Source organism: Hyperoodon ampullatus, assembly GCF_949752795.1.
Source record: "Hyperoodon ampullatus genome assembly, chromosome: 3".
NCBI classification, from domain to species: Eukaryota; Metazoa; Chordata; class Mammalia; order Artiodactyla; family Ziphiidae; genus Hyperoodon; species Hyperoodon ampullatus.
The window spans coordinates 148,418,623-148,446,138 of NC_136916.1; the positions used below are offsets into that span (position 1 = coordinate 148,418,623).

The 27,516-nt window shown below is 41.4% G+C and overlaps 1 protein-coding gene and 1 long non-coding RNA gene across 2 annotated transcripts in view; both read right to left on the reverse strand.

Moving 5' to 3' along the window:
* Positions 1-12,956: 12,956 nt before the first annotated feature.
* LOC307050305 overlaps positions 12,957-27,516 on the reverse strand; it is a 35,062-nt gene continuing 20,502 nt past the window's right edge. Inside the window, exon 3 of the long non-coding RNA XR_013810787.1 lies at positions 12,957-13,277. This is a non-coding gene — a long non-coding RNA (uncharacterized lncRNA). The remainder of the gene's footprint in view (positions 13,278-27,516) is intronic.
* Positions 16,702-19,115, reverse strand: LOC307050303 (disintegrin and metalloproteinase domain-containing protein 20-like; the record flags this gene model as incomplete). Its single annotated transcript, XM_079700254.1, has 1 exon — positions 16,702-19,115. The coding sequence occupies one exon, from the start codon at positions 19,113-19,115 to the stop codon at positions 16,908-16,910; it is 2,208 nt and encodes a 735-aa protein (XP_079556380.1). The 3' UTR covers positions 16,702-16,907.

Consider the following 27,516-nt stretch of genomic DNA (forward strand, 5'->3'; position numbering starts at 1 on the left):
GGTGCAATGTCATGCCGGCCTCTGCCGCTGCAGGCTCGCCCCGCACTCCGTACCCCTCCCTCCCCCCGGCCTGAGTGAGCCAGAGCCCCTGAATCAGAGGATCCTTTAACCCCGTCCTGTCTGAGCGAAGAACAGACGCCCTCCGGCGACCTACACGCAGAGGCAGGGCCAAATACAAAGCTGAGCCCCGGGAGCTGTGCGAACAAAGAAGAGAAAGGGAAATCTCTCCCAGCAGCCTCAGAAGCAGCGGATTAAAGCTCCACAATCAACTTGATGTACCCTGCATCTGTGGAATACATGAATAGACAACGAATCATCCCAAATTGAGGAGCAAGATTTATGATTTTTCCCCTTTTCCTCTTTTTTTTGAGTGTGTATGTGTATGCTTCTGTGTGAGATTTTGGCTGTACACCTTTGCTTCCACCATTTGTCGTAGGGTTCTATCCGTCCGTTTTTTTCCTTAATAATTATTTTTTATTTTAATAACTTTATTATATTTTATTTTATTTTACTTTATCTTCTTTCTTTCTTTTTTTCCTTCCTTCCCTCCTTCCTTCCTTCCTCCCTCCCTCCCTCTATCCCTCCCTTCTTTCTTTCTTTCTTTCTTTCTTTCTTTCTTTCTTTCTTCTTCTACTAATTCTTTCTTTCTACTTTTTCTCCCTTTTATTCTGCTGTGTGGATGAAAGGCTCTTGGTGCTGCAGCCAGGAGTCAGTGCTGTGCCTCTGAGGTGGGAGAGCCAACTTCAAGACACTGGTCCACAAGAGACCTCCCAGCTCCACATAATATCAAACGGCGAAAATCTCCCAGAGATCTCCATCTCAACGCCAGCACCCAGGTTCACTCAACGACCAGCAAGCTACAGTGCTGGACACCCTATGCCAAACAACTAGCAAGACAGGAACACAAGCCCACCCATTAGCAGAGAGGCTGCCTAAAATCATAGAAAGTCCACAGACACCCCAAAACACACCACCAGACATGGACCTGCCCACCAGAAAGACAAGATCCAGCCTCATCCACCAGAACACAGGCACTAGTCCCCTCCACCAGGAGGCCTACACAACCCATTGAACTAACCTTAGCCACTGGGGATAGACACCAAAAACAACGGGAACCACGAACCTGCAGCCTGCAAAAAGGAGACCACAAACACAGTAAGATAAGCAAAATGAAAAGACAGAAAAACACACAGCAGATGAAGGAGCAAGATAAAAACCCACCAGACCTAACAAATGAAGAGGAAATAGGCAGTCTACCTGAAAAAGAATTCAGAATAATGATAGTAAAGATGATCCAAAATCTTGGAAATAGAATAGACAAAATGCAAGAAACATTTAAAAGGACCTAGAAGAACTAAAGATGAAACAAGCAATGATGAACAACACAATAAATGAAACTAAAAATACTCTAGATGGGATCAATAGCAGAATAACTGAGGCAGAAGAACAGATAAGTGACCTGGAATATAAAATAGTGGAAATAACTACTGCAGAGCAGAATAAAGAAAAAAGAATGAAAAGAATTGTGAGGGAACTTCCGGGTAAGATGGCGGAAGAGTAAGACGCGGAGATCACCTCCCTCCTCACGGATACACCAGAAATACAGCTACACGTGGAACAACTCCTACAGAACACCTACTGAACGCTGGCAGAAGACCCCAGACCTCCCAAAAGGCAAGAAACTCCCCACATACCTGGGTAGGGCAAAGCGGAGAGATTCCCGCACAGAGGATCGGTGCCGAGCGGCACTCACCAGCCCGAGAGGCTTGTCTGCTCGCCCGCCGGGGCGGGCGGCGCTGGAAGCTGAGGCTCGGGCTTCGGTCAGAGCGCAGGGAGAGGACTGGGGCTGGCGGCGAGAACTCAGCCTGAAGGGGGCTAATGTGCCACAGCTAGCCGGGAGGGAGTCCGGGAAAACTCTGGAGCTGCCGAAGAGGCAAGAGACTTGTTCTTCCCTCTTGGTTTCCTGCTGCGCGAGGAGAGGGGATTAAGAGCGCTGCTTAAAGGGGCTCCACAGACGGGCGCGAGTCGCGACTGAAAGCGCGGAGCCCAGTGACGGGCGTGGGACGCTGGGGCTGCTGCTGCCGCCGCCAAGAAGCCCGTGTGCGAGCGCAGGTCACTGTCCACACCGCCCTTCCGGGAGCCTGAGCAGCCCGCCACTGCCGGGGTCCCGGGATCCAGGGGCGGCTTCCCTGGGAGAACGCACGGCGCGCCTCGGGCTGGTGCAACGTCACGCCGACCTCTGCCGCTGCAGGCTCGCCCCGCACTCCGTGCCCCTCCCTCCCGCCCGGCCTGAGTGAGCCAGAGTTCCCGAAGAGGCTGCTCCTTTAACCCTTTCCTGTCTGAGCGAAGAACAGACGCCCTCCGGCGACCTACACGCAGAGGCGGGGCCAAATCCAAAGCTGAGACCCGGGAGCTGTGAGAACAAAGAAGAGAAAGGGAAACCTCTCCCAGCAGCCTCAGAAGCAGCGGATTAAAGCTCCACAATCAACTTGATGTACCCTGCATCTGTGGAATACATGAATAGACAACAAATCATCCCAAATTGAGGAGCCAGGAGTCAGTACTGTGCCTCTGAGGTGGGAGAGCCAACTTCAGGACACTGGTCCACAAGAGACCTCCCAGCTCCACATAATATCAAACGGCGAAAATCTTCCAGAGATCTCCATCTCAACACCAGCACCCAGCTTCACTCAACGACCAGCAAGCTACAGTGCTGGACACCCTATGCCAAACAACTAGCAAGACAGGAACACAACGCCACCCATTAGCAGAGAGGTGGCCTAAAATCATAAAAAGTCTGCAGACACCCCAAAACACACCACCAGACGTGGACCTGCCCACCAGAAAGACAAGATCCAGCCTCATCCACCAGAACACAGGCACTAGTCCCCTCGACCAGGAAACCTACACAACCCACTAAACCAACCTTAGCCACTGGGGACAGACACCAAAAACAACAGGAACTACGAACCTGCAGCCGGCAAAAAGGAGACCCCAAACACAGTAACATAAGCAAAATGAGAAGACAGAAAAACACACAGCAGGAGAAGGAGCAAGATAAAAACCCACCAGACCTAACAAATGAAGAGGTAATAGGCAGTCTATCTGAAAAAGAATTCAGAATAATGATAGTAAAGATGATCCAAAATCTTGGAAATAGAATAGACAAAATGCAAGAAACAGTTAACAAGGACCTAGTAGAACTAAAGATGAATCAAGCATCGATTAAAAACACAATAAATGAAATGAAAAATACTCTAGATGGGATCAATAGCAGAATAACTGAGGCAGAAGAACGGATAAGTGAGGTGGAAGATAAAATAGTGGAAATAACTAATGCAGAGCAAAATAAAGAGAAAAGAATGAAAAGAACAGAGGACAATATCAGAGACCTCTGGGACAACATTAAACGCACCAACATTCGAATTATAGGGGTTCCAGAAGAAGAAGAGAAAAAGAAAGGGACTGAGAAAATATTTGAAGAGATTATAGTTGAAAACTTCCCTAATATGGGAAAGGAAATAGTTAATCAAGTCCAAGAAGCACAGAGAGTCCCATACAGAATAAATCCAAGGAGAAATACGCCAAGACACATATTAATCAAACTGTCAAAAATTAAACACAAAGAAATCATATTAAAAGCAGCAAGGCAAAAACAACAAATAACACACAAGGGAATCCCCATCAGGATAACAGCTGATCTCTCAGCAGAAACTCTACAAGCCAGAAGGGAGTGGCAGGACATAATTAAAGTGATGAAGGAGAGAAACCTGCAACCAAGATTACTCTACCCAGCAAGGATCTCATTCAGATTTGATGGAGAAATTAAAACGTTTACAGACAAGCAAAAGCTGAGAGAGTTCAGCACCACCAAACCAGCTTTACAACAAATGCTAAAGGAACTTCTCTAGGCAAGAAACACAACAGAAGGAAAAGACCTACAATAACGAACCCAAAACAATTAAGAAAATGGGAATAGGAACATACATATCGATAATTACCTTAAATGTAAATGGACTAAACGCTCCCACCAAAAGACACAGATTGGCTGAATGGATACAAAAACAAGACCCATATATATGCTGTCTACAAGAGACCCACTTCAGACCTAGAGACACATACAGACTGAAAGTAAGGGGATGGAAAAAGATATTCCATGCAAATGGAAACCAAAAGAAAGCTGGAGTAGCAATTCTCATATCAGACAAAATAGACTTTAAAATAAAGACTACTAGAAGAGACAAAGAAGGACACTACATAATGATCAAGGGATCGATCCAAGAAGAAGATATAACAATTGTAAATATTTATGCACCCAACATAGGAGCACCTCAATACATAAGGCAAACACTAACAGCCATAAAAGGAGAAATCGACAGTAACACAATCATAGTAGGGGACTTTAACACCCCACTTTCACCAATGGACAGATCATCCAAAATGAAAATAAATAAGGAAACACAAGCTTTAAATGATACATTAAACAAGATGGACTTAATTGATATTTATAGGATATTCCATCCAAAAACAACAGAATACACATTTTTCTCAAGTGCTCATGGAACATTCTCCAGGATAGATCATATCTTGGGTCACAAATCAAGCCTTGGTAAATTTAAGAAAATTGAAATTGTATCAAGTATCTTTTCCGACCACAATGCTATGAGACTAGATATCAATTACAGGAAAAGAGCTATAAAAAATACAAACACATGGAGGCTAAACAATACATTACTTAATAACGAAGTGATCACTGAAGAAATCAAAGAGGAAATAAAAAAATACCTAGATGATTAAATTTGTGATAAAGCAAAAAATAAAAATAAAAAAAAAAAAAAAAAAAAAAAAAAAAAAAAAAGAATTGTGAGGACAGTCTCAGAGGCCTCTGGGACAACATTAAACACACCAACACCTGAATTATAGGGGTTCCAGAAGAAGAAGAGAAAAAGAAAGGGACTGAGAAAATATTTGAAGAGATTATAGTTGAAAACTTCCCTAATATGGGAAAGGAAATAGTTAATCAAGTCCAGGAAGCACAGAAAGTCCCATACAGGATAAATCCAAGGAAAAATATGCCAAGACACATATTAATCAAACTGTCAAAAATTAAATACAAAGAAAACATATTAAAAGCAGCAAGGGAAAAACAACAAATAACACACAAGGGAATCCCCATAAGGTTAACAGCTGATCTCTCAGCAGAAACTCTGCAAGCCAGAAGGGACTGGCAGGACATATTTAAAGTGATGAAGGAGAAAAACCTGTAACCATGATTACTCTACCCAGCAAGGATCTCATTCAGATTTGATGGAGAAATTAAAACCTTTACAGACAAGCAAAAGCTGAGAGAGTTCAGCACCACCAAACCAGCTTTAAAACAAATGCTAAAGGAACTCCTCTAGGCAAGAAACACAAGAGAAGGAAAAGACCTACAATAGCGAACCCAAAACAATTAAGAAAATGGGAATAGGAACATACATATCGATAATTACCTTGAATGTAAATGGACTAAATGTGCACACCAAAAGACACAGATTGGCTGAATGGATACAAAAACAAGACCCATATATATACTGTCTACAAGAGACCCACTTCAGACCTAGAGACACACACAGATTGAAAGTAAGGGAATGGAAAAAGATATTCCATGCAAATGGAAACCAAAAGAAAGCTGGAGTAGCAATTCTCATATCAGACAAAATAGACTTTAAAATAAAGACTATTAGAAGAGACAAAGAAGGGCACTACATAATGATTAAGGGATTGATCCAAGAAGAAGATACAACAATTGTAAATATTATGCACCCAACATAGGAGCACCTCAAATATATAAGGCAAATACTAACAGCCATAAAAGGGGAAATTGACAGTCACACATTAATAGTAGGGGACTTTAACACCCCACTTTCACCAATGGACAGATCATCCAAAATGAAAATAAATAAGGAAACACAAGCTTTAAATGATACATTAAACAAGATGGACTTAATTGATATTTATAGGATATTCCATCCAAAAACAACAGAATACACATTTTTCTCAAGTGCTCATGGACCATTCTCCAGGATAGATCATATCTTGGGTCACAAATCTAGCCTTGGTAAATTTAAGAAAATTGAAATTGTATCAAGTATCTTTTCTGACCACAATGCTATGAGACTAGATATCAATTACAGGAAAAGATCTGTAAAAAATACAAACACATGGAGGCTAAACAATACATTACTTAATAACGAAGTGATCACTGAAGAAATAAAAGAGGAAATCAAAAAATACCTAGAAACAAATGACAATGGAGACACGACGACCCAAAACCTATGGGATGCAGCAAAAGCAGTTCTAAGAGGAAAGTTTATATCAATACAATCCTACCTTAAGAAACAGGAAACATCTCGAATAAACAACCTAACCTTGCACCTAAAGCAATTAGAGAAAGAAGAACAAAAAAACCCCAAAGTTAGCAGAAGGAAAGAAATCATAAAAATCAGATCAAAAATAAATGAAAAAGAAATGAAGGAAACGAAAGCAAAGATCAATAAAACTAAAAGCTGGTTCTTTGAGAAGATAAACAAAATAGACAAACCATTAGCCAGACTCATCAAGAAAAAAAGGGAGAAGACTCAAATCAATAGAATTAGAAATGAAAAAGGAGAAGTAACAACTGACACTGCAGAAATACAAAAGATCATGAGATATTACTACAAGCAACTCTATGCCAATAAAATGGACAACTTGGAAGAAATGGACAAATTCTTAGAAATGCACAACCTGCCAAGACTGAATCAGGAAGAAATAGAAAACATGAACAGACCAATCACAAGCACTGAAATTGAAACTGTGATAAAAAATCTTGCAACAAACAAAAGCCCAGGACCAGATGGCTTCACAGTCAAATTCTATCAAACATTTAGAGAAGAGCTAACACTCATCCTTCTCAAATTCTTCCAAAATATAGCAGAGGGAGGAACACTCCCAAACTCATTCTACGAGGCCACCATCACCTTGATACCAAAACCAGACAAGGATGTCACAAAGAAAGAAAACTACAGGCCAATATCACTGATGAACATAGATGCAAAAATCCTCAACAAAATACTAGCAAACAGAATCCAACAGCACATTAAAAGGATCATACACCATGATCAAGTGGGGTTTATTCCAGGAATGCAAGGATTCTTCAATATACGCAAATCAATCAACATGATACACCATATTAACAAATTGAAGGAGAAAAACCATATGATCATCTCAATAGATGCAGAGAAAGCTTTCGACAAAATTCAACACCCATTTATGATAAAAACCCTGCAGAGAGTAGGCATAGAGGGAAATTTCCTTAACATAATAAAGGCCATATATGACAAACCCACAGCCAACATCGTCCTCAATGGTGAAAAACTGAAAGCATTTCCACAAAAATCAGGAATAAGACAAGGTTGCCCACTCTCACCACTCTTACTCAACATAGTTTTGGAAGTTTTAGCCACAGCAATCAGAGAAGAAAAGGAAATAAAAGGAATCCAAATTGGAAAAGAAGAAGTAAAGCTGTCACTGTTTGCAGATGACATGATACTATACATAGAGAACCCTAAAGAAGCTACCAGAAAACTACTAGAGCTAATCAATGAGTTTTGTAAAGTAGCAGGATACAAAATTAATGCACAGAAATCTCTGGCATTCCTATACACTAATGATGAAAAATCTGAAAGAGAAATTATGGAAACACTCCCATTTACCATTGCAACAAAAAGAATAAAATATCTAGGAGTAAACCTACATAAGGAGACAAAAGACCTGTATGCAGAAAATTATAAGGCACTGATGAAAGAAATTAAAGATGATACAAATAGATGGAGAGATATGCCATGTTCTTGGATTGGAAGAATCAACATTGTGAAAATGAATCTACTACCCAAAGCAATCTACAGATCCAATGCAATCCCTATCAAAGTACCACTGGCATTTTTCACAGAACTAGAACAACAAATTTCACAATTTGTATGGAAACACAAAAGACCCCGAATAGCCAAAGCAATCTTGAGAATGAAAAACGGAGCTGGAGGAATCAGGCTTCCTGACTTCAGACTATGCTACAAAGCTACAGTAATCAAGACAGTATGGTACTGGCACAAAAACAGAAAAGATAGATCAATGGAACAGGATAGAAAGCCCAGAGATAAACCCACGCACATATGGTCACCTTATCTTTGATAAAGGAGGCAGGAATGTACAGTGGAGAAAGGACAGCCTCTTCAATAAGTGGTGCTGGGAAAACTGGACAGGGACATGTAAAAGTATGAGATTAGATCACTTCCTAACACCATACACAAAAATAAGCCCAAAATGGATTAAAGACCTAAATGTAAGGCCAGAAACTATCAAACTCTTAGAGGAAAACATAGGCAGAACACTCTATGACATAAATCACAGCAAGATCCTTTTTGACCCACTTCCCAGAGAAATGGAAATAAAAACAAAAATAAACAAATCGGACCTAATGAAACTTCAAAGCTTTTGCACAGTAGAGGAAACCATAAACAAAACCAAAAGACAACCCTCAGAATGGGAGAAAATATTTTCAAATGAAGCAACTGACAAAGGATTAATCTCCAAAATTTATAAGCAACTCATGCAGCTCAATAACAAAAATACAAACAACCCAATCCAAAAATGGGCAGAAAACCTAAATAGACATTTCTTCAAAGAAGATAGACAGACTGCCAACAAACACATGAAAGAATGCTCAACATCATTAATCATTAGAGAAATGCAAATCAAAACCACAATGAGATATCATCTCACACCAGTCAGAATGGCCATCACCAAAAAATCTAGAAACAATAAATGCTGGAGTGGGTGTGGAGAAAAGGGAACACTCTTGCCCTGCTGGTGGGAATGTGAATTGGTACAGCCACTATGGAGAACAGTATGGAGGTTCCTTAAAAAACTACAAATAGAACTACCATATGACCCAGCAATCCCACTACTGGGCATATACCCTGAGAAAACCATAATTCAAAAAGAGTCATGTACCAAAATGTTCATTGCAGCTCTATTTACAATAGCCACGAGATGGAAACAACCTAAGTGTCCATCACCGGATGAATGGATAAAGAAGATGTGGCACATATATACAATGGAATATTATTCATCCATAAAAAGAAATGAAATTGAGCTACTTGTAATGGGTGGATGGACCTAGAGTCTGTCATACAGAGTGAAGTAAGTCAGAAAGACAAAGACAAATACCGTATGCTAACACATATATATGGAATTTAAGGGGAAAAATGTCATGAAGAAACTAGGGGTAAGACAGGAATAAAGACACAGACCTACTAGAGAATGGACTTGAGGATATGAGGAAGGGGAAGGGTAAGCTGTGACAAAGTGAGAGAGTGGCATGGACATATATACACTACCAAACGTAAAATAGCTAGTGGGAAGCAGCCGCATAGCACAGGGAGATCAGCTCGGTGATTTGTGACCACCTAGAGGGGTGGGATAGGGACGGTGGGAGGGAGCGAGACACAAGAGGGAAGAGATATGGGAACATATATATATGTATAACTGATTCACTTCGTTATAAAGCAGAAACTAACACACCATTGTAAAGCAATTATACTCCAATAAAGATGTAAAAAAAGAAAAAGAAAAGACTTACTCACCCACACTGAAGGGGTCCAGAGGACATACCTTTCACTAATATTTTGAGAAATAAGTTTATGAGGGGAGCCCAACATCCTTGAAGGGCTCCAGGATGGCTCTTCTCTGGAGGACAGATCTTAGAGTGAGAACCACAGCCACTCAATTGGGAAACCTAAATGCAATAGGAATATATGTATCCTAGGGTGGCAGGGGCCAAGTGGTGGCACTCAACCACCAAAGACAAGGAAGGCAAGATTACCATAATGAACAATAGAGCCAAAGCAGCAATCGGAAAAGTCAGAGTCATGCAAACTTTTGGTCTTGGTGAGTTAATCACGATGCTCCTGGAAGAGAAATAGAAATTCTCTCTTGATCTAAATAAGCAGAAAAGCTCTAAGTCAAGTGAACAAAAGTCACTTAACTCAGGAAAACAGAGAGTCACAGCCATTCAATCAATTCCCAGAGTTAAGCCAGTTTACGGACCCAAAACCCCTTGAATGAATGGGAGGCCAGTTCCCCTTGAGGAAGGACCCTGATACACTAATGAAAATTTATACAGTTAACTTTTCTCCCAGCCTTCCCTAGAGGGACCTGTGGCCCTTTACCAGGGTAACTGTACATTGGGGGAAAGGAAATAATCATACCTTTCAGAGACTACCAGACAGTGGATTTGAACTGACACTGATTCCAGAAGACCCAAAACATCACTGTGGCCCTCCAGTCAGCGTAGGTGCTCATGGAGGTCAGGTGGTCAATGGAGCTTTAGCTCAGGCCCATCTCACAGTAGGTCCAGTGGCTCTCTGAACCCACCCTGTGCTTATTTACCCAGTTGCAGAAAACATAATTGGAAAAGACATATTAGCAGCTGGAAAAATCCTCACATTGGTTCCCTACTTATGCAGTGATGGCTATTATGGTAGAAAAGGCTAAGTGGAAGCTATTCGTAGTCTCTACCTAGGAAAATAATAAACCAAAAGTGATACCATATCCCTTGAAGGATCACAGATACTACTGCCACTATCGAGGACTTGAAGGATGCAGGGGTGGTGATTCACACCACATCCTCATTCATCTCTATTTGGCCTGTGCAAAAGACAGGTGGATCTTGGAGAACGACAGTGGATTACTTTATTGTAAGCTTAACCAGGTGGTGCCTCCAATTGCAGCTGCTGTACCAGATATGGTTTCTTTGCTTGAGCAAATTAACATATCCCGGGGTACCTGGTATGCAGCTATTGATGTGGCAAATGTCTTTTTCTCCATACTTGTCCATAAGGTCCGCCAGCAGCAGTTTGCTTTCAACTGGCAAGGTTAGCAATACACATACACTGTTCTCCCTCAGAGGCATATCAAACCTCCAGCCCTATTCATAATTTAGTTTTCAGGGATCTCAATCACCTTTCTCTTCCAGGGGATATCATACAGGCCCATTATATTGATGATATTATGTTGATTACACCTAGTGAGTGAGTAGTAGTAACTACCCTAGGCTAATTGGTAAGACATTTGCGTGTCAGAGGGTGGGAAATAAATCTGACTAAAATTCACTTCTACTTCAGTGAAATTTATAGGGGTCCTGTGGTATGGAGCATGTCAATATATCACTTCTAAGATAAAGAGAAAGTGGAATCTGGCTCTCCTACAACCAAGAAAGAGGCTCAATACCTAGTGGTCCTCTTTGGATTTGGGAGGCAACATATTCCTCATTTGGTGTGTTACTCCAGTCCATTTACCAAGTGACCTGAAAAACTGTTAGTTTTGAGTGGGGCCCAGAAGAAGAGAAGGCTCTGCCCCAGGTCCAGGCTGCTGTGCAAACTGCTCTGCCACTTGGGCCATATGATCCAGCACATCCAATGGTGCTTGAAGTCTCTCTGGCAGGTAGGGACACTGTTTGGAGCCTTTGTCAGGCTCATATAGGTAAATCACACTGCAGGCCTTTAAGATTTTGGAGCAAGGCTGTGCCATAACCTTTGGATGACTACTCTCCTTTTGAGAAAGAGCTCTTGGCGTATTAGTGGGCCATAGTAGCTACTGAATGCTTGATGATGGGCCACCAAGTTGCCCATCATGAACTGGGTATTATCTGACCCACCACGCCATAAAGTGGGCCTGCACAGTACACTCCATCATCAAATTGAACTGATATATACAAAGTCAGGCCCAAGCAGGGGAGCCTAATGGGGAGTTCCCTGTGAACAGTTGACAGGGGAATAGAAGATCTGGGCCTGGTTTAAAGATGGTTCTGCATGATATGCATGCACCACCTGAATATGGACAGCTGCAACACTACGGCCTTTCTCTGGGACATCCCTAAAGGATAGTGGTGAAGAGAAATTCTCTCAGTGGATAGAACTTTGGGGAATTCACTTAGTTGTGCACATTGCTTACAAGGAGAAAAGGCCAGATCTGTGATTATATACCAATTCATGGGCTGTGACCAAAGGTTTGTCTGCATGGTTAGGGACATGGAAGGAACATGATTTGAAAATTGGTGACAAAGAAATATGGGAAAGAGGTATGTGGATAGACCTCTCTGAATGGTCAAAAAACATGAAGGTATTTGTGTCCCATGTGAATGCTCACCAAAAGCTTACCTCAGCAGAGGATTTTAATAACCAAGTGGACAGGATGACCCATTCTGTTGATATCAGTCAGCCTCTTTCCCCAGCCACCCGTCATCACCCAATGGGCTCATTAACAAAGTGGCCATGGTGGCAGGGCAGGGTTGGCAGTTATACTTGGGCTTTGCAACATGGACATCCACTCACCAAGGATGACCAAGCTACAGCCACCACTAACTTCCCAATCTTCAGTGGCAGAGACCAACACTGAGCCCCAAATATGGCAACATTTCCTGCGGTGATCAGACAGCTACCTGGGGGGTGCATGCCAGAAGAGGGTTCATTACACTGGACTGCTTCCTGTACAGAAGGGGAAGCATTTTATTCTTACTGGAGTAGACACTCTGGATGTAATTTGCCCTCCCTGCACCCAATGCTTCTTCCAAAGATACCAACCATGGACTTACAGAATGCCTTATCCACCACCATGGTATTCCACACAGCATTGCTTCTGATCAAGGAACTCACTTCATAGGGAAAAAAATGTGGCAATTGGTCCATGCTTATAGAATTCACTGGTCTTACCATGTTCCCCACCATCCTGAAGCAGTTGTCTTGACAGAATGGTGGAATGGCCTTTTGAAGACTCAGTTATAGTGCCAGCTAGGTGGCCATACCTTGCAGGGCTGGAGCAAGGGTCTCCAGAATGCTGTATATGCCCTGAATCAATGTCCAATATACGGTGCTGTTTCTCCCAAACCCAGGATTCATGAGTCCAGGAATCAAGGTGGAAATGGAATTGACACCACTCATTATTTTTTATTTTTTATTTCTAAAATTTTATTTATTTATTTTTGGCTGTGTTGGGTCTTCGTTTCTGTGTGAGGGCTTTCTCTAGTTGCGTTGAGCGGGGGCCACGCTTCATCGCGGTGCACGGGTCTCTCACTATCGTGGTCTCTCTTGTTGTGGAGCACAGGCTCCAGACGTGCAGGCTCAGTAGTTGTGGCTCACGGGCCTAGTTGCTCCACGGCATGTGGGATCTTCCCATACCAGGGCTCGAACCCGTGTCCCCTGCATTAGCAGGCAGATTTTCAACCACTGCGCCACCAGGGAAGCCCGACACCACTCATTATTAAGCTTAGTGACCCACCAGCAAAATTTTTGCTTCCTGTTCCCATGACTTTACACTTTGCTGGCCTAGAGGTCTTAGTCCTAGAGGGAGGAATGCTTCCACCAGGAGACACAACAACGATTCTATTAACTGGAAGTTAAGACTGCCACCTGCCATCATCAAAACATCTACAAACAATAAATGCTGGAGAGGGTGTGGAGAAAAAGGAACCCTCTTGCACTGTTGGTGGGAATGTAAATTGATACAGCCACTTTGGAGAACAGTATGAAGATTCCTTAAAAAACTAAAAATAGAACTACCATACGACCCAGCAATCCCACTACTGGGCATATACCCTGAGAAAACCATAATTAAAAAAGAGTCATGTACCACAATGTTCATTGCAGCACTATTTACAATATCCAGGACATGGAAGCAACCTAAGTGCCCATCAACAGATGAATGGATAAAGAAGATGTTGCACATATATACAATGGAATATTACTCAGCCATAAAAAGAAACGAAATTGAATTACTTGTAGTGAGGTGGATGGACCTAGAGCCTGTCATACAGAGTGAAGTAAGTCAGAAAGAGAAAAACACATACCGTATGCTAACACATATATATGGAATCTAAAAAAAAAAAGTCTCTGAGGAACCTAGGGGCAGGATAGGAATAAAGACGCAGACATAGAGAATGGACTTGAGGACATGGGGAGGGGGAAGGGTAAGCTGGAACGCAGTGAGAGAGTGGCATGGACATATATACACTACCAAATGTAAAATAGATAGCTAGTGGGAAGCAGCCACATAGCACAGGGAGATCAGCTCGGTGCTTTGTGTCCACCTAGAGGGGTGGGATAGTGAGGGTGGGAGGGAGACGCAAGAGGGAGGAGATATGGGTATATATGTATACGTATAGCTGATTCACTTTGTTATAAATCAGAAACTAACACACCATTGTAAAGCAATTATACTCCAATAAAGATGTTTTTTAAAAAAGCAAAGCAAAGAAAAAAAGACTGCCACCTGGCCAATTTGGGCTCCTCATGCCTCTGAATCAATAGGCGATGAATGGAACTATGGTGATGGCTGGGGTGATTGATCCTGATTACCCAGGGGAAATTGGACTACTTCTCCACAGTAAAGGTAAGGAAGAGTAGGTCTGGAACACAGGAAATAGCTTAGGGTATCTCAGTATTACCATGCCCTGTTATTAAGGTCAATGGAAAACTATAACAACCCAATCCAGCATTGGCCCAGACCCTTCAGGAATAAAGGTTTGGATCACCCGACCAGATAAAGAACCATGATTAGATGAAGTACTTGCTGAAGGCAAAGGGAACAGAGTGGGTGGTAAAAGAAGATGGTCATAAATACCAGCGACAACCATGTGACCAGTTATAGAAACAAGGACTGTAATATGTTGTGAGTATGTTCTTATTTTGATATGAATATATTTGCATTCATATTTCCTGTTTGTTTTCTTTCCTTTCTTTTTCCTTGTTATTTCCTCTTATTCCCTTAACATGTAGCATAAGGCATATTGAATTTATACCACAGTATCTCATTATTAATTTCACATCATAGTATTTAAGTTACTGGATATCAAGAAGAACAAACATCCCTGAGGACTTTACTTCCTCTTCTGGGGAAAGGATAAATATATAAATCACTATATCCTGTTGGTTCTGTTTCTCTGCTGAACCCTAATACAAGTACCATTCCATGATGGGTTGTACACACTAAACCAGAGGCCTCTACATGGGTGGAAACCAGGGGCTGGAAGTAGAAGTGGCACCACTTACCATCACTACCTATGACTCACTGAGGTGGTTTGTGCCTCCTGTCCCCTGCAACTCTAGGCTCTGCAAGGTCACCAAATGGGTCATACTTTCACAGTGGGACAAAGCTAGAGTCCCACCTGGGCATTTGGGGTTCCCTGTGTCCCTTCAGTAGCAAGAAGAGGTGGCACAGTCTCGACAGGCATACCTGAGCCTAATCATCGAGAGGAGGTAGGGCATATGTGTGGAACCCAGGTGATCTCCTTAGGTGCCTCTTTGTATTTTCTAGCTCTATTGCTACTATAAATGGATAGATTCAGCAATCCGAGCCTGAGAAAGACATGGTGACCAGGCACTCGGGTGCTTTAAAGATAAGGGCCTGGGTAATAACACAGGGTTAACATCCAACCCAAGCCATCAGAACGCTATCTAGAGGTGAGGAAAACTAGAACAGATAGTGGAGAGAGACAGTAAGTATCAACTTTAGCCCCAGAACCAAACACAGTACTAGGGTCTCTGCTTCATCCCACAAACCTCCCTCTTCTATGGTTCCCCACAGGCAGAGATGCCTGCCAGAATCCTGGAGGAGCTGTTTCCAGAACATATAAAGAAAAGTTGATCAGAGCAATGCAAAGATCAGACTGTGGAATTTCCAAATGAGCCACCTTCATCCTCCTCCCAGGAAAGTCTTGCTGACCAGTTGCTGGGATTATGATCAGCATAGAGCATCCAGATGTTAGCTCTTTGGGGTCAGTCTCAGTTGCTGGGAGGTGCATGGCCAAGGTCTTACCCTTCCCAGGGCACTCACATCCAGTGAATAAGCAAGGGGAGGGTATGAAGACCAGGCCATTTTGGACCAATTCAAGACTAGTCTGTGAGGCAATATTCATCCTAGAGCTTGCTGCCAGGTTGGCCAAGGCTGAAATGTGAAATGGCCAAGGCTATTTCTCATCTGCACAACCGACTTCATCATCCTTTCTCTCTAAGCTTTAATTCAGTGTCTGCTACTGGATAACTCAAACTATCATAATGAAGTAACTACTGAAAGCACCTAGACGTCCTAGGGCCAAGGGAACAAAGGAAAGAAGTTGGGTTCATTCAAGTACTGATGATTTAAGGAGGCCCTCTGCAGAGCAGTCACCAAGACCTCTAAGGAGAGCAAGTGACTAGCTGACGTTGGTGCTTCAGCAACTCAGAGGAGGACCACACTGCTAACCCCAGAGCTGCAACTCTGATCTCTGAAAGTATCAGTGGTCATCTGGTGCTGGTACTTCTAATGAAGAATGAGGGTAGTTCTAACAGGGTCAACAAAACTGAAATCCAAAGCCAAATGTGGCTACCAAAATGACAGAGTAACTTTTAGCACACAAGAAAGTAAACTCCCTTCTCCCTTCATCCATCATTCCAGGCTACTTCTATTGCCCCCTTTTGGCACAGCTACCTGGAAAAGAGCTGGCAAAACAGCAATGGGGTATGTAGCGGCACATCCCGGACATTACATTTTAAGAGTACAAAGGTGGGAGGAGGTTTACAACTGATAGACATTAGCTTAAAAATGTGACTTTGCCATGCCTTTGCTCAGGAAACATAAAGAGATGACTTCCAGAAAAAAAAAATGAACTTTTAATATTGCTTAACACACTGAAGAGTAAGTAAGAACATGCTAGGAATCCTTCAGTGAAATATTAATGCTTATGATTCTGACATGAAGGATCCTTAAATTTTTCTTGAAACAGTCAGACATGCCCTAATACTTCTCTACTATTAAAAGAAAAACCAGAGATTTAAAAAAATGAAGCAGGAGCCTTAGTCACCTTCTTCCTCCTCAGTCTCTTTTTCTTCCGTCGTTTCTGCCTCCTCCTTCTTTTTATGTTTCTTAAAAAGCACAAGGATGCAACATAAAAATAAACAAGTCAAAGGAATAAGCCACAATAATGGCTGGTTTCCCTTCTCCTTCAGTTCTTTCTCTTCTGCTTCGGGATTAAAAGGTGGACCACTACTATTACTACCTCCATTGCCTTGGTGTTCACAGTAGGGAGGTGCCCATCCAGGATTGCAGTGGCATTGTTGTTTATTATTGCAGATCCCCTTCATGTGGCAGGTCTCAGGCTGACAGGCTTGTGGCACGCGAACCATACTGACACACTTGTTGCGGATACATATCTTTCCTGGACCACACATTGTGCCGTCTCTCACTTGACCGATATCAGATATGGACATCCCTATATGATAATCAGTGCCCCAACAAGTGGTGTCATTAAAGTGAAGCTGATGCACTGTGGAATGTTCTATCAGATTAGGAATTACTCTCACATTTTCACACTGAACTCTCCCACACAGGATATCAGGGGATGCACATTTTATGTACTGTGTGCCTTTGATACCACAGTGACCAAATCGATTTCCTTGGGTGTTAATTTCTTTGTAGCAACTCTGAGGTGCACTCCTTGCATCTTTGCCAAATATCTCCCTGCACTGTTCATCATGGTTATTACAGCTCTTTTGATAGCAGTAGGCACCATCACTACAGGGAATCCCATCCTGCACATATACATCTTCTGGGCACTGATGGGATGTCCCATTGCACCACTCCGGAAGGTCACATTCACTGATCTGTTTTCTGCACAAAGTCCCTGATGACATGACCTTGCAGTCTTTACAACAAAGCCCAAAAGCACAAGCAGCTCCAGGCTTTAGAGTGCAATTCAACAGACAGCAGGGATCATTTATGCACTGCTCTATGGTTCCACAGTCACACTCCTCTCCTTCTTCAACCACTAGGTTCCCACAATACTTCAGCCTAAAGATATTCCCCGGATGTGGAGGAGAGTAAAGACATAATCCATTATTGATAAGATTGTCCCAATACTCGGCATAACTGCAGTTGCTGAATTTATTTGTCACCTCTCTGGCAGGAAACATTATGCACCACTGAAGTTCACACACACACCATTCAGTATCATGCTGCATACCTAAATTATGACCAAGTTCATGGGTCACAACAATTGCAAAAGCATACAGACTCTCGTCTTCAAAAACATTAACTCCACTATTAAAAGGACGCTGGCATATTCCACCAACATAGGCAAGTCCAAGCTTTATGCCAAATGATTTTTTTATGAAAAGATGGGCCGTATCATGTGACAGTCGGTCATCAAGGCTAAAATACTTCCAAGCAGCAAAATCCTCCAAAAGCTTATCTATGTTATCAATAGGAACTGGGTTTCCTTCAGTCCAGACTTCAAGCCCAGTTAAAATTACATCAAGTTCCAAAGAGTGATACAAGCTACCTATTATATTGACAACATCAAGTATTTCACGCTGCACTACTGACACATTTCTTTCCGAGTGAACGAATCGAAGATTGTCCACAACCACTACCAACTCAAGAAAACGCAAGTGGGTCCACCAGCCTGTGTAAGAACTTTGCATCAGAGTGAAATTATGCAACTCTTGCAACTCCAATTGGCGTGCTATTTCCTCTTCTGTTAACCCACATCTCATAGATGGGAACTGTGTATCATCACTGTCTATCTTATACACCCAGTGTTCAAATGTGGCAGAAAACCTAACTGGTTCAATTTCATAAGCAAGATCATTTATCTGTAGTATTCCTCGAAAACCTCCAGAACAAGTACTGAGGGCAACCAGGGACTTGGGAACCCCCTCCACATAACCATGATAGTAGCAGTCATCAGGAACAAAAGGATGATCCTGGCGGAGGGCATGCTGGTCTGTGTAGGTGAACACTGGGAGGTGTCTGGAAACCAAGAACTTCTTGACCCTCATGTGGGCAATGTGTCTCTGGCCCCCAAACCGCAGGCTGTAGGAGAGCCAGCCTGGAGCCTTGGCATTTCTGCCTCTGCCAGTCACCTTCAAGGGGATCACCAATTCTGGAGAGGAGAAGTGCTGGGAGGCCCTGGCCTGAGAGTGGTCAGAAATGAACAAAGATGCCCCAAATGAGAGCAGCAGAAGAGTGACTCTGATGTGCACCAGGGCCTCACCCACTGCCATTATGGAGCCACCTGTTTAGGGCAGAAGAGGGCAGGGCATCAGGTGCTACTGGTCTGGCTCCTCCCTCTGAGCTGTTCAGGGTGCAGGGCTGACCTTTATGGATCTGTGTCCTGGAAGAGGTGAACCATCAGAGCTTCAGTGCTGAAAGTGAAAATAGAAAGAAGAGCTAGGATGGGGTGGCTGGGGCAGGGAGGGTGGGGGGCTGGAGAGAGAGAAGAAGGTGATTTCAATTGGGACAAGGCTTGAATCAATAAAATTCCTGAGATTGTTTCATATATAAGTAAGGGCAAGGGGTGGGGGAAGAGCAGGTTTCCTGGGAAAGAGATGAAGGAAATGCATCATAGGTTGGTAATTATTGAACCTGATAAAGATTCATTTATATACTGTTCTCTAAACATGTACACTGGCATGACATTTTCCCTATTAAAAAGATTGACATCTGACTCCCAATTTCTCCTCCACCCAAAAACATACTGATGCTCTGCTAGCTTCAGTAAGCATTGAGACAGCCCATCCAAAGCTCACCATTTTTTTTATCCCTTTATTCAGACAGTTTGATCCATCTTTCCTTCTCTTCTACAGACATCTTATCTAGCCCCCATTTCTGTTTGAGGTTAGCAGTCAAACTAAGCCTCACTTAATGGACTCATTAGTTTTGTAAGACCCCCTCCAATCAAGACAAATTTTTATTTTATAATGCATTCTTACCTGCAGAAAACCCCTGGACATTCAAAGGAAGGCATCCATACTGACAGAGTAATAGGGAAAGGGGCTGCTATTTGGGGACAGCCCCATTGCCTCCAATCACAGCATGGAAGCAGCAGCCTTCTCTCCACCCAGCCCAGGTGCATCATGTTCTGAATCATAAGAGACTCACCTTGGCTGTGTAAATATAGATTCCATTCTATATTTTACATGGCTGGTGAGTTAGCTGAATTCTCTAGAGAAAGCTGGATTGAAGAATTTAAAACTAGAATCAGTTCACTAAAATGTTCAAAGACTACAATTTGAATGGACTTTCTTCATACCTGTTAAAAACATAAATTTTACCTCAGGTAAAAGCTAATTTCATTCATTTTCTGATTTTCAGTTAAAAGTATCAATAATTTGTACTTCCCTGGTGATGCAGTGGTTAAGAATCTGCCTGCCAATGGGCCTCGGGCATGGATTTAATCCCTGGTCTGGGAAGATCCCACATGCCATGGAGCAACTAAGCCCGTGTGCCACAACTACTGAGCCTGTGCTCTAGAGCCCATGAGCCACAACTCCTGAGACTGTGAACCACAACTACTGAAGCCCATGTGCCTAGAGCCTGTGCTTTGCAACAAGAGAAGCCACTGCAATGAGAAGCCCGCACACTCGCAACAAAGAGTAGCCCCTGCTCACTGCAACTAGAGAAAGCCCATGAGCAGCAACAAAGACCCAACACAGACAGACAGATAAATAAATAAATAAATAAATAAATAAATAAATAAATAAATAAAATTTTAAAGTATTGATAATTTGCTTAATATTTAAAAACAAAAGTTGAAAAAAAATTAGAGACACATTCGAACACATATTGGTGGCCGAATATTCTAAATAAGGACACAAATGGGTTCAGTAGTAGAGAGTGTAAGAAATATCCTCAGCATTATGATGTCAAAAACACCTGTACACTCATGGATACTTTTCCAGAACTAATGGATGACTACTGGAAGCCAAGAATACTAGATGAAACCTCTTAGGGAAAGCATCTCTGATATAGGTGAAATCCTAGTGACCAGATTTCCTTTCCATGTCTCTCTTCATGATATCCTTGGTATCTGCTACAGATTTGGGGGTATTAAGATGGAAATGTGTGAGTTGGAAGAGGATTATTAAAGCATTATAAAGAGGAAAACAACCTACATTAAGCTTCATCAGAAATATGATGTGGTAATAATAGAAAATTTCATTGCCAAGAATCTTTGAGTCATACCAGTCTTTGTCACTATTGCACTATTTGAAAGACAAGTCCTGAAGGACCATCACATTACCATTAATTACGTGAACTGGTGTCACACCAAAGCCCTTCCTCTCTAGCATTACCTGCACTTCAAGCAGTGTAAGAATCTTCTTCTGTATCAGTAATTAACTCTTCTATTTCCGGCAGCTATTTCAAACTCCTCAAAACCCCTATTTTACCTTGTCTCCACACACTCTTAGTCATAGCTAATTCAGTGTTTCAAAAACTTAGGTCACAAACCATTCAGGGTCATGAAGTCAATTTAGTGAGCCACAACTAAATAAAACAACAGAAAACATCAGAGAGCTTCACACATATCAGTATCACCTGCTATTACCTGTCACCACAGAAACTACAGCAGCATTCTGCTGACACATCTTACAATGATTATCAATTATTTTCTGAACCCCAAAACTAAAATTTATACTTTGTCTATGTAGCTGAAGATGGGAATCTGCACATTATATTACCCCATTTCTAGCTGGCTTCCTGAACAGTTTTGTCAAGAAGGGCATTAGAGGGAGAATGAAAGGCAAAATGAAAGGACATGGGGCTCTACCTGTTTGCCTGCTGTTACTTTCAGTGACCACCACCTGCAAAGGGATCTTGCTCTGGTGGACAGAGTCAGTTACCCCATTCCCAGAACCAGCTCCATCAAGCCCTATCAAAAGTACCCAGGGGACAGTGCCCTCTCCTCAGAAGTCTGAAAACCAGATGTACAGAGCCATCTTCCAGTACCCTGGGCAACCCACACCAGCCAGCCAGTGTCTCTTTCTCAGATGTTCCCTGGCTATACCACAAATATCCTTGATACAAGCCCCATAAAAGAGCACGCCCCCCTCTGATATCTGAGTCAGAGTTTTAGAGGACCTTTTTCCAAGTCCTTAAGGAACCAGCACCAGCTCAGCATTACCTTATAGTAGGTACAGCTATCAAGTCCACAGTACCCCTTTTCTGAGTTCCAAAATTACCAACATCACCTGGGCTCATAATGGCCTATCTTCTACACTCCAGGTCCAGACATATGAGGCCCATTGTGACAGCTTCTAGGTTATGATAACCCCAACCTCTTCCCTTTGTTGCCCCAATTTTAGGGGTGGAACTCCTTCTGGCAACTCATACTTCTGTGTACCTCAGTGTTCCCTTTTTACCTTTTCAGTCCTCTATTACCTTTTCAAGAATTCCCTATAGTAATTGCTCTTGGTGGGTTTCTCTTTTCTGAACTAGATCTTAACAGATACATGACTTGGTACCAAGAGTGCTGCCAAGAGAGACAGACAAAATGGGACTCTGGGATTGGCTTGGGTATGTTCATGGCCTTAAGACAATGCTGAACTTTTGTGTGTGTGTGTGTGTGTGTGTGTGTGTGTGTGTGGTAAGCGGGCCTCTCACTGTTGTGGCCTCTCCCATTGCGGAGCACAGGCTCCGGACGTGCAGGCTCAGTGGCCATGGCTCACGGGCCCAGCCGCTCCGTGGCACGTGGGATCTTCCTGGACCGGGGCACAAACCCATGTCCCCTGCATCGGCAGGCGGACTCTCAACCACTGCGCCACCAGGGAAGCCCTGAACTCCTTTTGAATGGGGAATGGGCACATAGTAACATCACAATTAATTAAATTACTACTCACGTTGATTGTGATGAAGTGCCCTACTGAAGCAAGTATGTGGGGGACAAAGGGAAGGCTGTGATGATGCCTATAAGTATCTCAAGGACTGAGATGTGGAATAGCTATACTAAATTCTAATGGAGATTTTTCAAAATGAGGTTCAAGGCTCTAAATTCTCAACTCAGATATCTGATAATGGTGGACAACACCCCCCCCCCCCCCCACAAATCTCTCTTTTAGCCACATGGCCAGCTTCAAAGAAAATCAAAATTTAACTGTGGAGTTACAGAATCACAGAGTAAGTTGAATACAGAGATTTGCCAAGACTGTAGTGGGAAATCTGATTGAGATGGGAAAAAACCTTGACACTTGAAAAGAGGAATTCCAGGTGGACTGGATTGGTTCTGAGTATCTAGATGCTCTCAAGTACCCCTGACTCTCCTTTACCAGGGATGGAGACTGCACCTTTCCTGTCTGAGAAGTCTAACCACCTCTAGCTGGAGATGCTGTAATTATTTCAGCTGGGAAAATTATCCTGCTAGAGGATGCCTAGTATCCTCAAAACATACTCCTACTGCCCCTTATTGGCTCTAAATGCAAATCAGAATCTAATTCAACATGCTCCAGAGAAAAAGGTTCAACGTCTGAACTAAGAGGAAAGAAAAGGTACTCTAAAATAATAACAATAGTTTACTAATTTATATTGGCAAAAGAAAGGAAACAAACCATATTAGTAGCAGAAAAGATGAAGCAATTACAGAGATAAAGATATATTTAATATGATAAAATTCAAGAGGAATTTGTATCTACTTAAAAAATAGCTTTGAAATACATAAAGCGAACACTGACAAAACAAAAAGGAGAAAGAGAAAAATTCAAAATCTACTTGTAGGTATTAGCATACTGTCAGCAATGGATAGAACAACACCCCTCCCCCCAAAAATGAATAAGGAAGTAGAAGATTTAAGCAAAGATAATCAAGTTAATCAAGTTAACCTAACTGACACATAAAAAACACCCATCAAAAAAAATGAGATGACAAAGAAATATGTTACAGATGAAGGAGCAAGGTAAGAACCTACAAGACCAAATAAATGAAGAGGAAATAGGCAACCTACCTGAAAAAGAATTCGGAGTAATGATAGTAAAGATGATCTAAAATCTCAGAAATAGAATGGAGGCATGGATCGAGAAAATACAAGAAATGTTTAAGAGAGATCTAGAGGAACTAAAGAACAAACAAACAGAGGTAAATAACACAATAACTGACATGAAAAATACACCAGAAGGAATCAATAGCAGAATAACTAAGGTAGAAGAACAAATAGTGAGCTGGAAAATAGAATGGTGGAAATAACTGCTGAGGAGCAGAATAAAGAAAAAAGAATGAAAAGAATTGAAGACTGTCTCAGAGACCTCTGGGACAACACTGAATGCACCAGTATTTGAATTACAGGGGTCCCAGAAGAAGAAGAGAAAAAGAAAGGGTCTTAGAAAATATTCAAAGAGATTATAGTCAAAAACTTCCATAACATGGGAAAGGAAATAGCTACCCAAGTCCAGGAAGTGCAGAGAGTCCCATACAGGACAAACCCTAGGAGAAACACACCAAGACAAATATTAATCAAAATAACAAAAATTAAAATCAAAGAAAAAATATTAAACATAGCAAGGGAAAAGCAAAAAATAACATAAAAGGGAATCCCCATAAGGTTATCAGCTGATTTTTCAGCAGAAACTCTGCAGGCCAGAAGGGAGTGGCAGGATATATTTAAAGTGATGAAAGAGAAAAACCTACAACCAAGATTACTACCCGGCAAGGGTCTCATTCAGATTTGACAGAGAAATCAAAAGCTTTACAGACAAGCAAAAGCTAAGAGAATTGAGCACCACCAAAACAGCTTTACAACAAATGTTAAAGGAACTTCTCTAGGCAGGAAACACAGGAGAAGAAAAAGACCTATAAAAACAAACCCAAAATAATTGAGAAAATAGTAATAGGAATATACATATCGATAATTACCTTAAATGTAAATGGATTCAATGCTCCAAACAAAAGACACAGACTGGCTGAATGGAGACAAAAACAAGACCCGTATAAATGCTGTCTACAAGAGACACATTTCAGACATAGGGACACATACAGACTGAAAATGAGGGGATGGAAAAAGATATTCCATTCAAATGGAAATCAAAAGAAAGCTGGAGTAGCAATACTCATATCAGATAAAATACACTTTAAAATAAAGACTGTTACAAGAGATATGGAAGGACACTACATAATGATCAAGGGATCAATCCAAGAAGATATAACAATTATAAATATTTATGCACCCAACATAGGAGCACCTCAATACAAAAAGCAAATGCTAACAAAATAAAAAGGGAAATCAACAGTAACACAATAATAGTGGGGGACTTAACACCCCACTTACACCAATGGACAGATCATCCAAACAGAAAATTAATAAGGAAACACAAGCTTTAAATGACACAATAGACCAGATAAATTAATTGATATTTACAGGACATTCCACCCAAAAGTTGCAGAATACACTTTCTACTCATGTGCACACAGAACATTCTTCAAGATAGATCCCATCTTGGGTCACAGATCAACTCTCGGAAAATTTAAGAAAACTGAAATCATATCAAGCATCTTTTCCAACCACAACACTATGGGATTAGAAATCAATTACAGAAACAAAAAACTGTAAAAAACACAAACACATGGAGGCTAAACACTGTGCTACTAAATAACTAAGAGATCAATGAAGAAATCAAAGTAAAAAATACATAGAAACAAATGACAGTGAAAACACAATGACCCAAAACATATGGGATGCAGCAAAAGTAGTTCTAAGAGGGAAGTTTATAGCAATTCAATCTCACCTCAAGAAACAAGAAAAACCTCAGATAAATAATCTAACTTTATACCTAAAGGAACTAGAGAAAGAAGAACAAAGAAAACCCAAAGTCAGTAGAAGGAAAGAAATCATGAAGGACAGAGCAGAAATAAATGAAATAGAAATGAAGAAAACAATAGCAAAGATCAATAAAACTAAAAGTTGGTTCTTTGAGACGATAAACAAAATTGATAAACCTTTAGCCACACTCACCAAGAAAAAAAAGGAAGAGGACACAAATCAATAAAATTAGAAATGAAAAAGGAGAAATTACAACTGACACCACAGAAGCACAAAGGATTATAAGAGACTACTACAAGTAACTATAGGCTAATAAAATGGACGACCTCAAAGAAATGGACAAATTCTTGGAAAGGTACAATTTTCCAAGACTGAACTAGGAAGAATTAGAAAATATAAACAGACCTATCACAACTAATGAAATTGAAACTGTAATTAAAAGTTTTCCAACAAACAAAAATCCAGGACCAGATCGCTTCACAGGCGAATTCTATCAAACATTTAGAGAAGAGCTAACACCTATCTTTCTCAAACTCTTCCAAAAAATTGCAGCAGGAGGAACACTCCGAAATTCATTCTACGAGGCCACCATCGCCCTGATACCAAAACCAGAAAATGATATCACAGAAAAGAGAAAATTACAAACCAATATCACTGATGAACATAGATGCAAAAATCCTCAATAAAATGCCAGCAAACAGAATCCAACAACACATTAAAAGGATCATACACCATGACCAAGTGGGATTTATCCCAGGAATGCAAGGATTCTTCAATATATGCAAATCAATCCATGTGATACACCATATTAACAAATTAAGGAATAAAACCATATGATCATCTCAATTGAAGCAGAAAAGGCTTTTGACAAAATTCAAAGCCAATTTATGACAAAAACTCTCCAAAAAATGGGCATAGAGGGAACCTACCTCAACATAATAGGCCATATACAACAAACCAACAGCAAACATTATTCTCAATAGTGAAAAACTGAAAGCATTTCCTCTAAGATCAGGAACAAGACAAGGATGTCCACTCCTGCCACTCTTACTCAACATAGGTTTGGAAATCCTAGCCATGACAATCAGAGAAGAAAAAGAAAAAACAGGAATCAAAATTGGAAAAGAAGTAAAACTGTCACTGTTTGCAGATGACATGATACTTTACATAAAAAATCCTAAAGATGCCACCAGAAGACTACTAGAGCTAATCAGTGAATTTGGTTAGGTTGCAGGATAGAAAATTAATGCACAGAAATCTCTTGCATTCCTATACATGAACAATGAAAGATCAGAAAGAGAAATTAAGGAAACAATCCCATTCACTACAGCAACAAAAGGAATAAAACACCTAGGAATAAATCTACCTAGGGAGGCAAAAAACTTTACTCAGAAAACTATAGGATACTGATGAAAGAAATCAACGATGACACAAACAGATGGAGAGATATACCATGTTCTTGGATTGGAAGAATCAATACTGTGAAAATGACTATACTACCCAAAGCAAACTACAGATTCAATGCAATCCCTATCAAATTACCAAAGGCATTTTATACAGAACTAGAACAAAAAAAGTTTTAATTTGTATGGAAACACAAAAGACCCCAAATAGCCAAAGCAATCTGCAGGAAAAAAAACGGAGCTGGAGGAATCAGACTCCCTGACTTCAGACTATACTACAAAGCTACAGTAATCATGACAATATGGTACTGGCACAAAAACAGAAATATAGATCAATAGAACAGGATAGAAAGCCCAGTGTTAAACCCACACACCTATGGTCAACTAATCTATGACAAAGGAGGCAAGGATATACAATGGAGAAAGAAAGTCTCTTCAATAAGTGGTGCTGGGAAAACTGGACAGCTACATGTAAAA